The following is a 14471-nucleotide window of genomic DNA, read 5'->3' as shown; positions in this document are numbered from 1 at the left end:
TGCTATATCTATAATGGAATTCCACATAAACTAAAAAGAAATAAAGTAGAGCTGCATGAGTCAATATGGATTAATTCCACAAACATAATATTGATCAAAAGAAAGCAATTTACAAATGAATATTTGCAGTGTGTTATCTGTGTGAAAGTTCAAGACATGTAGCAATTCTATAAATTGAAATACAAAAAACAAAAACCCCTTCAAAATCAGTACAAAAGTTACTCCTGGGTAGAAAGGAGGGAGGGGGAGGAATCTCGAAGGGTCCTCTATGGGGGATTTGATTATATTGGCAATAAATTACTTTTTAAGCTGGGTGAGAGATGTTATTCTACATGCTTTTTGCGTATCTCAAACATTAACAATAAAGAAAAAATGCAGCACTGTTAATACTGACCCAACTACAAGTCTTTCCTAAGGGATGAATCAGGATTGATCTAATCCAATCATGGCCGTGCTATTTCCCTTTGCCAGATACTCACTTTTCCCTCCTCCCTTATAAATGGGATTGGACATGTAACCTACTTTCAGATCTAAGAGGAAGTCAGTGGGGAGAACAGTTCTGGAAAGCTTTCATTTTCTGATAAAATATTCCTTTGACGCCTGCCTCTTCCTTTTTGGGACACTAGATGCCTATGATGTCTGCAGCTGTCATCGTGAGGTGACCAGCACCAGGGCAGGAGGCCGGTGCTCTGAGGATGGTAGAGAGAGGAATATTTAGAGCTGGAGCATCTACCTGGTGATGTCACTGAGCCACGGAATGAACTCTGGAAACAGCGAGAGCCTACCGTTTGTGAGTAGGTTGTTAATAATTGTCTTAATGATTCAGGCTACTGGTGGTCTGTGTTTGTTTATTTGTGGGAAAGTCTTGCTGTTACAAAACCCAAGAAATCATTTTCTTCTTAACTTTGCTGTTGGGCTTCCAGTCTATGAAAACACTAAGCACTTTCTCTCCTTCACATCTCTACTCTTTTGTCCAGGGGTGGGGCGTCTTCTGTCCTGTGAACTCCTCAGTCCTCAGAGCTCTCCTGAAATGTCCCCGTGATGCTTTCTCAGAGGTCCCAAGTCACCAGCACTCTTCCTTCTCTGTAGCCCCAACACTTTCTCTCTCCACATTACAGCCCGCATTCAACCACGAGTCCCTTTCAGGCAGGACTGGAACAGCACAGGGCCCCAAGAGAAGCTGGGTAGAATGAGTAATTCCTGCCTTGTAGCTGTCTCTCAGAGGGCAAACCAGTCAAGTACTGAAGTGGGTAACCGAGGAGATGTGCGAGGAACGGCAAGTGTGAACGGCCGGCCCATTCGTGAACACTGCAGAGCAAATCCTTTTCTTCACAGCTCTGGAGGCAGTGTTCCATTAGTCACATTCACCCTCGCTAATGAGTTTGTGTGTTCGATATAATCGCACTGAAGCGCACCAGCCTATTTAAATCCTGGCTTCCTTTTATTTCCCCATCCTAATCAGGTTTCAGTGACAATTGCTGAAGACTTATTTCCTAGGAGATAAATGGATGCACGGGTGATGCTGGGCCCTTACAATGTGATCGCCATACCAGGACTTGAACTACGAATGCGTGGGCAACCTTTGTCATTAGACAGAGACCTTTGTGTGAGAGGTAACACAGAGACACGAGCAAGGAGTTATTTAATTTTAATGGGCTTACACATTTGCTCCAGTATACTTTTCTGTATCAGTAATCATGAGACTAGAACAGGGGTGATATTAAATATTTTTCTGCCTTCTAAAAGCCTTTTTCTTTCTTTAAGTAGCTGTGTGTGTGTGTGTGTGTGTGTGAGAGAGAGAGAGAGAGAGAGAGAGAGAATGTGGAGGGGAGTCAGAGATGAGTAAAAGACAAGGAGCATCATTCTGCAGATAACCTGGGGACAGCAATGCACTGAGAGATTGGCATTAATTCTGTATGTCGCCCAACTGTTAGGGCCTTTAAGTGATACGTATGTAGAGGAAGGCAGGCGTTAGTTGAGGGAAGATTCCAGCTGCAACAGGACTGGACTGAGACAGAAATACAGGCTGAAGCAGATCTTTATTCTGCAAAGGGTCCTTTAAAACCTTATTTATGCAAATGTGAGTGACAATGATAGCAACATTTTATATACTATAAGATTGTCTGTCTAGCACATGCATGCTCAGGGCTTAACGTGCATTATCTCATTTAAATCAGTAACAATTATATTGGAACTATAACAATAAGTTGGGACTATTCATATTTTCATTTTGCAGAAAACAGAACCAGTGAGGCTAGGAGGTTCGTGTTTTCCTGGGAATAGGGTATAATTATTATTTATCAGTTTGAGAAACACTGCCTCTCCCTTTGAGGTCTAGGAGGGAGGGAACCTGTATGAATAAGGAGCCCAGCAATCCTCAGGGCCTAAAAGAATCCGTGTTACAACCTTGGAGGCACAAAAGTTGACATTAGGGCAGGGCAATTCTAACCCAAGCTGGGGCAGTGGGGGCTGCAGTCTTTGAAAGATTTACCATCAGACTGGAGATCTGGGACAAGTGAGCAGGCCTAGCACATGGTCAGAAAGGAAGCATTTGGCATGGCGGTTCTGGAGTGTGGCTGCTGGACCCTAGCCAGGGTCTTTATGGTATGTGGAAGCATCTTCTGTCCTCTTATTGGGGACTGAAAGAAATGACTTTTCCCCTTATGAGACCGGGACCTTGGCCATTTGCAATCAAAGAGATTGAAAACTACAGTCATCCCAGGAGCACCCCCCACCCCGTCCCCATCCACGGTTTCACTTTCTGTAATTTCAGTTACTTGTATTCAACTCTGTTTTGAAAAAATTAAATAAAAAATTCCAGAAACTGAACCCCATTTTTCTGGGTTTTTGGGAAGGCTTTATTACCCTTGAATTACATGGTTGGTTTTTTTGGTAAACAGCTCCCAATGGAGGTGTTTTCCAAAAGTAACCTTATCTGCATAACAAAAGATACCTTTAAGGATCTCATTTTAGAAAATTTCCGAGGGTTTAGGGAGCTCTGTGCCAGGAATAGGGACCAAGATCAAACACGTATTTCTTCTTATGTATTACAATATCACAGTCCCCAAATTCAAGATTCAGGGTCCATAAAGAGCTGGAATCCACGGTGCTGGGGACACTCTAGTTTAACCAGGACTCTCTCACCGGTTACTAGTGAGATGGGGCAATGCCCTCTCCCCGTGAGGCTGGTCCACCAGCAGTCAGGTTAGGCCATGGAGTATGATTATTGCTTTTTCGCTTTTCAGTTCCAACATTCCTTGTCCTCCTCCTCTGCCCGCTGAAGCTTTTTATCTGCGGAAGTTCTTTCAAGAGGACATTAATTTGTTGTAATTTAGTGTAGCTTCATTATGGTAAGTGCTTCTAAGTAGTTCTTTTTCTAATTGTAGGATTAAAAAAAATATTTTGTTTACTGATTTTAGAGAGAGAGAATGGAGGAGCAGGAAGCATCAACTTATGAAAGCTGCTTTTCATATGTGCCTTGACCAGGCAAGCCCTGGGCCTCGACTGGTGACCTCAGCAGTCCAGGTCAATGCTGGTCCACTGCGCCACCACAGGTCAGGCTAGGATTTCCCCTACGGTATGCCGTATTGCCCACATAGAAGATGCTCTCATGTATAAGAAGCACCTAATTTTGGGGCCTAAAATTAAAAAAATTATATTACCTAAAGTTACTGAACTCAAGTTTTATTCATTATAAAATTCATACAACTCCTCATCACTGTCAAAATTCCCATCCATTAGCTTGTCCTCATCTGTGTCTGAGGATGAATCACTGTCTTCATATATTCATACAACAACGAGCGCAAAAACAAGTGCAAAAAAGTGGGAAATGCAAGTAAAAAAAATTACAAGCACTGTATACGATGCACCAAGTTTTTAGACCCCAAATTTTTTGAAAAAGGGTGTGTTTTATACATGGGGAATAGGTAATCACATCTGCAAGAGCCTGGGCCTCTATCTTGTGCCAATGGTCACTGGCTTCACTCTTAGTGCTTTTCAAGGGGAACACACACAAGTCTGGGTGCGTTAGGGCTGAGCACAGGCTATCAGTCTCCTCTCCTGCACTGACTGGCCAGCCACTCACAAGGCTGACAGCCTGAGGTTGTGGTGGCTCGACAACAGGGCACTTAGAAGCGTGAACTGTGACAAGCTCAGGGGAGGCCTCCTGGATTATCTGCTCAGCCTGTCCTGCTTTAAAAACTGCAAAACTGGGTGACTCCTAACAGCCATGTTTGCTCTTTGGCCCCTGACAAAGGTGGGCATTTAACCCACGTTTAGCCAATCAGAGATTCTTCCCTAAGAATTTAAGATTGAGTGGAGAAAGAGAATCACGTGTTCTGAGTAGCTGGTCTAATCTAACCCAAAGGAGGGATGGGCAGGGTGGATTTCTCCAGCAGATGCAGAGAAGCCAGGCTGCGGAGAGAAGAATGAAACAGCTTTGTGGGGAGCTGAAGGGGCAGATGCAGCAATAATACTGATGGCTTCCTGGTTTCCCAGCCTGGATCTTCTGAGTTCTGCCACATTTCTGTCCTTCAGACAGCCATAGAGCAGTGATTTCTTTCTGTCACTTGCAAAGAAAAGAGTCATTCCCAATAGGGTACTTGACTCAGTATAGACTGGAGGTCCATATTGAAGAAAAACATTTGTTCCTATACTAGCATGCTCTTCATCTCGTCTGTTCATTTCATTCATTTATTTAATAAGTATATATTCAGCTCTGCCGTATGCTGGGCACTACGGTATGTTCTCTGGAGATTGGTGTGCACAACAGACCCAGTGCCTGATCTCATGGAGCTTATGGTCTGTTCCTGTGGCTGTCAAAACAAATGACCACAAACTGGGTGGCCTAAAACAACAGAACTTTGTTCTCTCACTGTCCTGAGAGCCCTACTTCCAAAATCAAGGCGTCAGCAGACTGCGCTCCCTCTGAAGGTTCTCGGGGAGAACCCTTCCTACCTCTTCCTGCCTCTGAAGGTTCTCGGGGAGAACCCTTCCTACCTCTTCCTGCCTCTGAAGGTCTAGGGGAGAACCCTTCCTACCTCTTCCGGCTTCTGCTGGCTCCAGACGCTCCTCGGCTTGTGGCTGCATCATTGAGATCTCTGCCCTGGCCTTTACATGGCCTTCGCCACTTCACCCTGTGTGCCTCACCTCTGTCTGACTCTTAAAAGGACACTTGCCACTTGCCATTCGGGTTTGTGGCTCAGCTGATAATCCAGAACAAATTCATATCAAGTTTCTTAACTGCGCCTGCAAAATTCCTTCTTCCAAATAGGGTCACATTCACAGGTTCCAGATGTTGGGACATGGAGATACCTTTTTCTCTGGATCACCATCCAACCTATTGCAGATGGTGAGCAGTTATTAAGAGTGCGGAGAATTCCGAAAAGGAAACTAGTCATAAATTGATCAAGAAAAGCGGGCCAGGGAAGGCTTGTCAGAGAAAGCAACATCATGTGAAACCTGAAGGAAGTGCATACACAGGACTGGGAACTCAAAGAGGCGCTGTGGTGGGAGGGGAGTCAGGGCTTAACAGCAGGGTGTGTGTGGGGGAGGGGAGGGGCAGAGGGTGGAGCAATAGGCTGGATGCACAGGAAGGTTCTGATTACACAGCCTCTTGTCACCTTGTGCTTTAATTTGGAGTAAAGTGATGTGATTTGCATTTTAAAAAGACTTCCTCGCTTTCCAATTTTTCTCCCCTGCCTCCAACACCCTACTTTCCTGAAGATTGCCAAACTATGTATCAGGGGTCCAGAACCATTTTGGCTGACAGAGCCATGAACAGCCACATATTTAAAAATGTAATTCCTTGAGAGCCATACAATATGTTTAACACTAAATACAAGTAAATGTGTGCATTTTATGTAAGACCAACACTTTTAAAGTACAATAAGTCTCTGAATTCTTTTTAATAACATTGTTATGCTGTTGCTAACCAATGATGAATAAAGTACTTCTTACCAATAATGTGACTTCTGCTGCTGCATGGTTTTGCTGATGGCTTTGTAGTCTGGTTGATACATGGTGAGGTTAAGCTTTACGCAGGCGTTGAGACTTCCATCCATTAAACATGATCGTAGGTTGGTCTTAATGTTCTTTAGATGTGAGAGAGACTGCTCACATGCATACATAGGGCCAAACATTGTCACTACAGCAATACTCACACGCTGCAGTGTGTGGTATGTGACGGGAAGCGCGTTCCAAGTTTTGACAATCAGCTGGTCTGCAGGTTGAAGTTTTTTCATTTCTCCCCACTTGTGTTTGCTGGCCAACTCTGCTTGCTGTCATGCAAGTCTTTCCAAATCTTCATTCAGTGACTTGAACTTATTTACCCTCATGTTTGAGGCCTTCAGGTCAGCAGCTTGTAGCTCAAAATCTCTGACGGAGACACCGGGGATGTAACTCAGGTCGGCACTGTCCACTGCACACTAGTATGGATGGGTGATGAACTTAAAAAGACGAGTGCACTCATGAAATTCTCCAAAGCGTGCTTTGAATGACTGCAGGAGATTAGATGTGAAGCCCGCTAGCTGCTGGAGATCAAGATGTTGAGCAGGGTCACTGCTGTGCATGCATCTTTAAACTCTCCCAGTTTTTCAAAGTGTAGTAAATGACCTGTTTCAATGTCAGCTTGTTTTCAAATGCAAACAATGCTTGATGAAGGAATAAGACTGTATTCCCAATGCCTTGCATTTTCACATTGAGCTGGTTCAGATGTTCAGTCATGTCCACGAGACAGAAGTTCAGGAGCCACTCAGTGTTAGCTAACTCAGGATGCTCGATGTTTTTCATTTCAAGTCTGGATTTTGCTCAGATAAGCCATGAAACGGCTGAGCACCTTCCCTCTTGACAACTAACTCACCCTACTGTGCAGAAGCAGACCAGTATAATTATTCCCAACTTCATCAGTGTTTTAAACTGGAAATCATTTAAAGCTTGGGCAACAATAAAGTTGACCACCCGAATGACCAGCGACATCACCTCACCAAGCTGCTCACCACACATCTGAGCACAAAGTGCCTCCTGATGTAGGATGTAGTGAAAACTTAGGATGGGTCTCTTTTCATGTTCATGAAGAAGGGCTAGAAATCCTGTTTTTCCCCACCATGCACGGAGCACCATCAGTACACAGTGAAATAAGTTTATCCATCAGTAGACTTTTTTCTTTAGCGAACTCAGCGAAAGACTTGAATAATTCCTCCCCTCTTATTGTCTCTTTCATAGGCAAAACAGCAAGACTTTCCTCATGTAGTTTGTCACCGACAGCATACCTTGCAATCACGCTGAACTGGGATAAATGGCTTACGTCTGTTGATTCATCCAAAGCAAGAGAAAAGAATGGTGCTGCATCTATATCCTTCACTTGTGTTGCCTCAATTTGAGTTGCCATCATGATGGTACGATTGTGAACAGTTTTTGCCGACAGAGGGATGTCTTTTATTCATTTATCTTGTCTTTATCCGAAAAGTCGTCAAAAAGTTCATTGGCAACATCAAGCATGAATGTTTTGGCATACTCCCCATCTGTGAATGGCTTTCTGTTTCTCACAATTGCTAAAGCACCAGCAAAGCTAGCCAAATTCCAGTCACCTTGTTGGGTCCAAACACAAAGCTGCTGCTGACTAGCTTGCACTCTGCATAGTAGCTCTTGACATGCTTTCCTCCTGCTGTCCCCCGCTGGATATTTCGATGCAAATGTAGTATGGCGTGTGTTGAAGTGCCGCTTTATATTTGACCATTTCATTGATGCAATTTTATCATTTCATATTAGATACACTGCAGAACCTGCTCTCTCCACAAAGGTGAATTCCTCTGTCCATTCCTGCTGAAAAGTACGATACTTCTCATCTTTTTTTCTTTTAGCCATCTTCTTGGTCAAAAGGGTTTCTGCAATTAGCTAGCTGATTGCTTGATTAAAAGGAGGGAAGTTTACTTCCTGACCTTACAACGACCAGTGTACCTTCTGCATTATCCAATAAAGATTTGGTGTTGTTCTGCAGGACAGCTGTGATTGGCTCCAGACACCCGCAACCATGAACATGAGTGGTAGGAAATGAATGGATTGTAATATATGAGAATGTTTTATATTTTTAATGTTATTGTTTTTTTTATTAAAGATTTGTCTGTGAGCCAGATGCAGCCATCAAAAGAGCCACATCTGGCTCATGAGCCATAGGTTCCCAACCCGTTCTAAACTTTTTCACTATAGCTTGGCATTCCTTTGTCCAGAAAGTCAGCCAGAATAGGTCAAGTACAAATGAAATTCTTAAGTTTAGTTTATTAATAAGATACTATGCTCTCACTTAACACCTAGGCTTAGAATTAACACTGAAAACTTCAAACAATTCAAAACACTTTGAAGTCTTTAAATATCGGTGCCATATAACTACAAGAGCATTATTCAAATTTTTATCCTTACCTGCTTCTCGGTCGTGAAAGAGACCTGGATCTTGATCTTGACCCCGACCGAGATCTAAAAAACAGAAATTACACCACTCAGTCCATACTAGTCATTTTCTTAAACACCTCCTGATCACCCTATTAGGTAGGTTCAGAATGGAGAGGCTGAAAATAAACAAGATGCAACTCTGGCCTTATACCAAGGTATGGACAAATTGTCACATTTTCAACAAGCTGATATAAAATAAATAAGAAAACAATTTCCAATATCTGCTTTGTTAATCCATAATGAGCTGGACTGTCACAATTACGTAAGTATGATATAATATTCTTAAAGTGTATAGTAATCCAAGAGAAATTAGTTTGCTTTCATAAGGATAAAATGATTTGCTTTTATCTTAAAAGAATCAAACCAATGTCAGGGAGATCCCCTGAACTGAGATTTTTTTTTTTTTACTAATTTTAGAGAGGAGAGGGGGAGAGAGAGTTAGAGAGAGAGAGAGAAGGGAAGGAGAAGCCAGAACATCAACTCCCATATGTGCCTTAACCAGTAAAACCTGGGGTTTGAAAGGGCAACCCCAGCATTCCACGTCGATGCTTTATCCACTGCACTACCACAGGTCAGGCCTGAATTGAGATTTCAATTACTCAAGTGATAAGAGCTCAGTAAGAAGGATGTCACAACTGGGCAAAGATTTATTCTTGAATCAGTAAATCATTGTTCAAGACCATCAATATATAAGCAAGAAACCAAATCAGTATGACATACACATCTTGGGGTCTTGCAATCAAATTAAAATCATTAATCCAGAGAGAGGGTCCAGAACTTTTACAAATGGACATCTCTGCATTTAAAGACTCACAGAACAATGATATTTCCCAGTGGCATTCCCTACTACTGGCTCATCTGTGGCATTACCAACTCCATATTTTCTAGACTTTATTAAGACACTCTAGTAATGTCATTAAGATGTGACAATACAAATACAAATAAGGGGGGGAAATGTTACATACTGGAAATACCTTGATCCTTTTATAGAACCAAATCTAGATCGTCTGAGGGAAGCTGATCGTGATCTACGGAGAGATACATATCTGGATTGTCGAGGAGATGCTGATCTTGACCTAAAAATTCAAAGAGGTTTAGGTGCATTTCCAATTAAAGTTTTTTACTGCTTGATAAAACTTGAATTAGAGATCTCTCACCTCCTTCCCCTGCTCCTGCTTCGTGAGCGAGAGTATCGCCTACCTCTGGATCTCGAATGTGATCTAGAGTGTGACCTATTTTTCAAGTTAGAAAAAACCGAAGTGTTAAATAATTACTCATTTTTATAGTTTTTGTGCCTCTGCTAAAATCGAATCTCAAAACTATTTAAACTTAGTGTCTCATTTGGAAATAAACTCTGGGCCTATTATTAATATCATTATTATTTTTACTACCTAAAAAAGATTTGTTAAAAACTGAATTACATCATAGAATTACATAATAAAAAACACTGTAATGTGTATTTAAAATAAACCTTGCAAGTTTGCAGGTCGATCTTCTTTGGCCCATGGTCTAGTAGATCTAGACAATCTAGAAGTATCTATAGCTGATCACTGCATCTAGATGTTTTCTTCAATCTAACAACGATCAAACTGACAGCCAAATGAGCCAGGTGAGGCTTGATTGACACCAGAAGATTTTTCTAGTTGGGAATGTGGTCAATTTGGTGTTACTCTTTCTAAACCAGAGGCCCCAATTGATCACCGACTCAAATTTTCTGCCCTTTAAAGAATAAGGTGAAGCTAGGTGTAGATGACTTGAGGGGATCTGGTTTCTTATGCTGATCACCTCAAGGTCTAGGACTATGATGGTGAACCTTTTTATAAAAACTGCCTACTTCTGCAGTGCTGGTCAACCTGGTCCCTCCTGCCCACTAGTGGGCGTTCGAGCTTTCATGGTGGGCAGTAGCAGAGCAACGAAACTGCGCCAATTGGCCCACTATGAAAGCTGGACTGCCCACTATTGGGCGGGAGGAACAAGGTTGACCAGCACTGCAAAAATGGGCGGTTTTTATAAAAAGGTTCGCCATTATGGGTCTAGGAGGATCTTAATTGTCGGATTTGCAAGGCGTCTCAGCATATCATAAGGCTCGTGACATTCTTAATCAAGGCGACTGACTCAAACGAAGAAACCTGAAAGGTTTTGACCAGGTTGATTATTAATATATTAATATTTGTTTAATTAAACAATAATTGTAAAATACACCTGTACGATTAACATTCAAATTTATACAAAAATATTAGTTTCTGCCTTGCTAATAAAAGAATTACTTGATTAACTAGTATACCAACCATTCTTTTAAAATAAATACCTGCTGCTTCTTCGCTGACTATAGTAATGACAATCATAAGCATAATGTCCCTTTTCGTCACACTCATAGCATCTATCATTGGGATCAAAGGGATGTCGGGCAGGTGGTCTATCAAAACGAGATCTCCGAGACATGCCTGTTGATAGTTCAACCCTTACTCGGGAACCACAAATCACCCTATAAAAAATAACAAAAATTTTAATGCTAAAAAAACATGCAACTTCCTACTTTTAGAACTTTTCAACCATTCTGCTTTCACAAACATTAGCTATCTTTGTAAGCCCTTCCAACGCACCTTTGCCCCCTTTCTTAAGCAAAATGATTTGCTAATTATAACCTCTAAACTACAGAATCTGAGCTTAGCACCTAGCTCATTAACCAACCCACTGGACTATTCTAAGTTTCCTTATGGACATCTTACTTACTTGCCATCTAGGCCTCGCACTGCATCTTCTGCATCTCTAGGGTCTTCAAATTCCACAAAGGCAAATCCTGGAGGATTTCTCGCAATCCACACATTTCTTAATGGACCATAATAACTGAAAGCCCTTTCTAAATCTCGTTTGCCAGCACCAGTTCCCAGGTTACCAACATACACCTTGGTTTCTGTTTAAAAATGCAAATAGAAGAATGAATGTTATGCAAGATTTGACCTAAGTTTGAATGAATACTTTGCCTTAAAACTGTGCAAAGCACGTTTAGTGCTCTATCAAGGATTTAATTTGGCCTCAACATCAGCAAAGTCTGAAAATTTTGAAAAGCTAGGCGTATGACAAAGTTAACATTCTAATCAACTGTGTGTGGGGGGAAACCTCCAGAACACGTGTACACATGAATGGTAGGATATTCCGCGGCGCATGGCGGGCTCCGCCCCGGCCCCGCCCTCGAGTCCCGGCAGCCCCTGGCGCGCTGGGAGTGCGGGACTGGGGCGGTAGCCGTGTGGGGCGGTAGCCGTGTGGGGCGGTAGCCGCTGAGGGCCGGGACTGGGAGAGCAGGGCTGTGCCGGCTCTCGTCCTCCGTGGCAACCGGCCTGGGCGCAGGCCCGCCTAAGACTCCAGCTCCCCGCCCCAGTGATGAACAGCGCAGGAAAGAGCTAAAAGAGAAAAGAAACCAGCCACCAGAGGACAAGATTGTGTCTCCGTACCCACTCCGCAATTCCACCGATTGTATGACAAGAAAGCGCAGCTCGAAACTGGGGCCAGTTTTGTTCAGGCTCAAAGTCATCCTTGATTTTATATTGCCCCCAGGCCTGTCCCCTAAATTGGCGGGAAGGTGCCACGAAAATGCGCCACCATGCTCGTCAATGTGCGCAAAATGGCAGCCGGGGGCGTGGGGGGCGACGGGCGGCTCGGGAAGGGCGACATGAAAACAGTGACCCTGGGCCTGACTTGGGCTAGTGGAGACGAAAATGCCCGAGAAGTAACACGACACTGGACACAGACCTGCACCCGCCATCCCCCGTCTCCCTTCAATATCCCGCCCCGGCTGCCTCCGGCTTCGGACGGCCTGCGCCGGACGGCCTGCGCCGAGGCCGCCATTACGCACGCGGAATAACCGTCTCCCAACCGCGCGCCAACCCCTCAGCCTCGCAACACTTGCTGCACCCGCAACAACGTCCCTCCCTGGGCCCTAGCCGCTCACCTCCTCCGTACCGCCCATAACGCGACATGGTGACTGTCCCGGGAGCTCTGCGCTCTCAGCTCACAGTGACCGGGGATCGACAAGTACAAAAGCAAGGAGACCTGAACACATCAATGGCCCCAGCGCCACTACGAGGAAGAGTGTGAGTTCCGGCTTATATAGGCGGCGGACCTGTTTCTTTGCGCATGCGTTATCTTAGCGTTCTGCGCGGCACAAAGGAGGCGGGGAATCACCAGAGAAGCGAAGCGGAGGGAACCGAAGAGGGTAAAACACCAATCATAGGCGGAGGGATACGTTTCCATGGGAACGTCAGAATCCGGCCTGTAAACCCTTGGCCTTCCCCGCAGTGTCCCGCCCCCTCCCTTCCTGTTTTCCTAAACCCCCCTCCTTTCCCTTCCCTCCTCCCTTCCCCCTCTCATTTCCCCCACTCTAGGGACCTTCAGCTCTAGTAGTAGTACTGCAGGTGCATTACACCGGCCTTATGAAAGGCTGTAAAACATAACTGCTGATGTTGCTGCCCTCGCCGCTGTTCTGTTGGCAGACCGGCCCAGACCATTACTCTGATCTTTGGGGCTCCTCAGAGGTAATCGGGAGTTTGGCCAGGGTGGTTTTAGTTCATAAATCCTTTTCTTAGGAGAGGTGGTGCAGTGTAATAATTAGGAACGTAAGCACATGGAGTGTGACAGTAACGGGCTTGAAGCGTGGCCCCACCCCTGATCAAGTTTTTAATCTCCTGGTACTTCCACTACCTCATCTGAAAAGTGGGGTTTTGCCTGACAGTGTGATGTCGCAGCAGATAAAGCCTCGACCTGGAATGCTGAAGTCGCCAGTTTAGAACCCCAGGCTTTCCTGCCTGGTCAAGGCACATGTAAGAAGCAACTACTGCGAGCTGATGCTTCCTATTTCCCCCCTGTAAAGCCAGGAGCCAGGGCCAGAGCCACCATCACAGCAGCCTTCTGGTCCATGCAGGTTCGCATTGGATTCGGACAGTCGGCAAAGAAACAGCGGAGCCAAAAACTGGTGGGCCATAGTCTTTAATTCTAGCTTTGCACCCCGCGGGCAAGTAAAAATACACACTGGGCTCCAAAACCCAGTCACATTCAGTGCTCACAAAGCTACTGACCTATCCGAGTTTCCTGGAATCAAAGGTTTCTAGCTCACCAGACTTATTCACCTCTGTTCCCCATCTCCTTCCTTATCCCAGATACAAACTCTACACAAACTGGCATCTCACTCAGCACTCCGCCATCTTGGCTGCTTCTCCTGGCCTCCTCCACGTGGCCTCCTCCCGCTGCTGGCTCTATTCTCTCTGCTCTCTCATGCTAACCTCAGGAACCAAGAGCCCAAACTCTCATTCCGTCCCCATTTTATAGTGTAGAAATCCAAACCCTTAATCCAATATACAAAGTAGGGAAGTCTCTAATACAAAGTCACTTCTCTGAGGCATGATTGGATTGTACCACCCCTCATCAAAAAGGGTGGGAAAGGCTTAATCCCAAAACCAAGCCTCATGCTACAACAATTCTCAACACACATTAATATCACCTGGGCAACGGCCTCTTTAACAAAGTGAGCATAATACATTTTATCTGCCCAACAATCCACCCCTATGCTCACTTTACTACCCACAATCTATACCACCGGCATTCCTGTGCAAGGTAACTAGCACATTACACAAGTTACAACAGCACAAATCATACAGTTTCAACAATTACAAAGGTACATTTCACCAATATCTGAGCACTTTGCCAAAAGTGCAAAATGTCCTCGGCCTTCTTTCTAGCCATGGGAAAAGCTTCCCGGGGCAGGGGAGTGCTTCCAGCAAAGCCACCCCCCACCCCCATCAGGGTATTTCACATTGTCCAAAATCCGTAATCCGTAAATCCATCCAACAAAGGAGCCAATGCTCACTCCGGTCGTAGTCCAGGAAATCAGTCCACACACATGGGGCATCAGCCACCCCCTTCATCCCTCCTGTCCTGGCAGGTCTTACACTGTCCCAAAGAGGGGCACGTGGCAATGGCAATCAGCATTTCCATCTCTGCTCCGGAAAGTATGTCCAGCCCTATGTCCCCAA

The 14471-nt window shown here is 44.5% G+C and overlaps 1 protein-coding gene across 1 annotated transcript; it reads right to left on the bottom strand.

Moving 5' to 3' along the window:
- Positions 1 to 6281: 6281 nt before the first annotated feature.
- Positions 6282 to 12422, bottom strand: LOC136306670 (serine/arginine-rich splicing factor 7-like). Its single transcript, XM_066233100.1, has 7 exons — positions 12395 to 12422; positions 11179 to 11359; positions 10754 to 10930; positions 9603 to 9677; positions 9420 to 9521; positions 8416 to 8469; positions 6282 to 6375 (listed from the first exon to the last, which is right to left on the bottom strand). The coding sequence occupies exons 1-7, from the start codon at positions 12420 to 12422 to the stop codon at positions 6282 to 6284; spliced, it is 711 nt and encodes a 236-aa protein (XP_066089197.1).
- Positions 12423 to 14471: the final 2049 nt, after the last annotated feature.

This window comes from Saccopteryx bilineata, chromosome 5 (genome assembly GCF_036850765.1).
Source record: "Saccopteryx bilineata isolate mSacBil1 chromosome 5, mSacBil1_pri_phased_curated, whole genome shotgun sequence".
Lineage (NCBI taxonomy): Eukaryota > Metazoa > Chordata > Mammalia > Chiroptera > Emballonuridae > Saccopteryx > Saccopteryx bilineata.
This window is presented reverse-complemented; position numbering and strand designations above follow the sequence as displayed.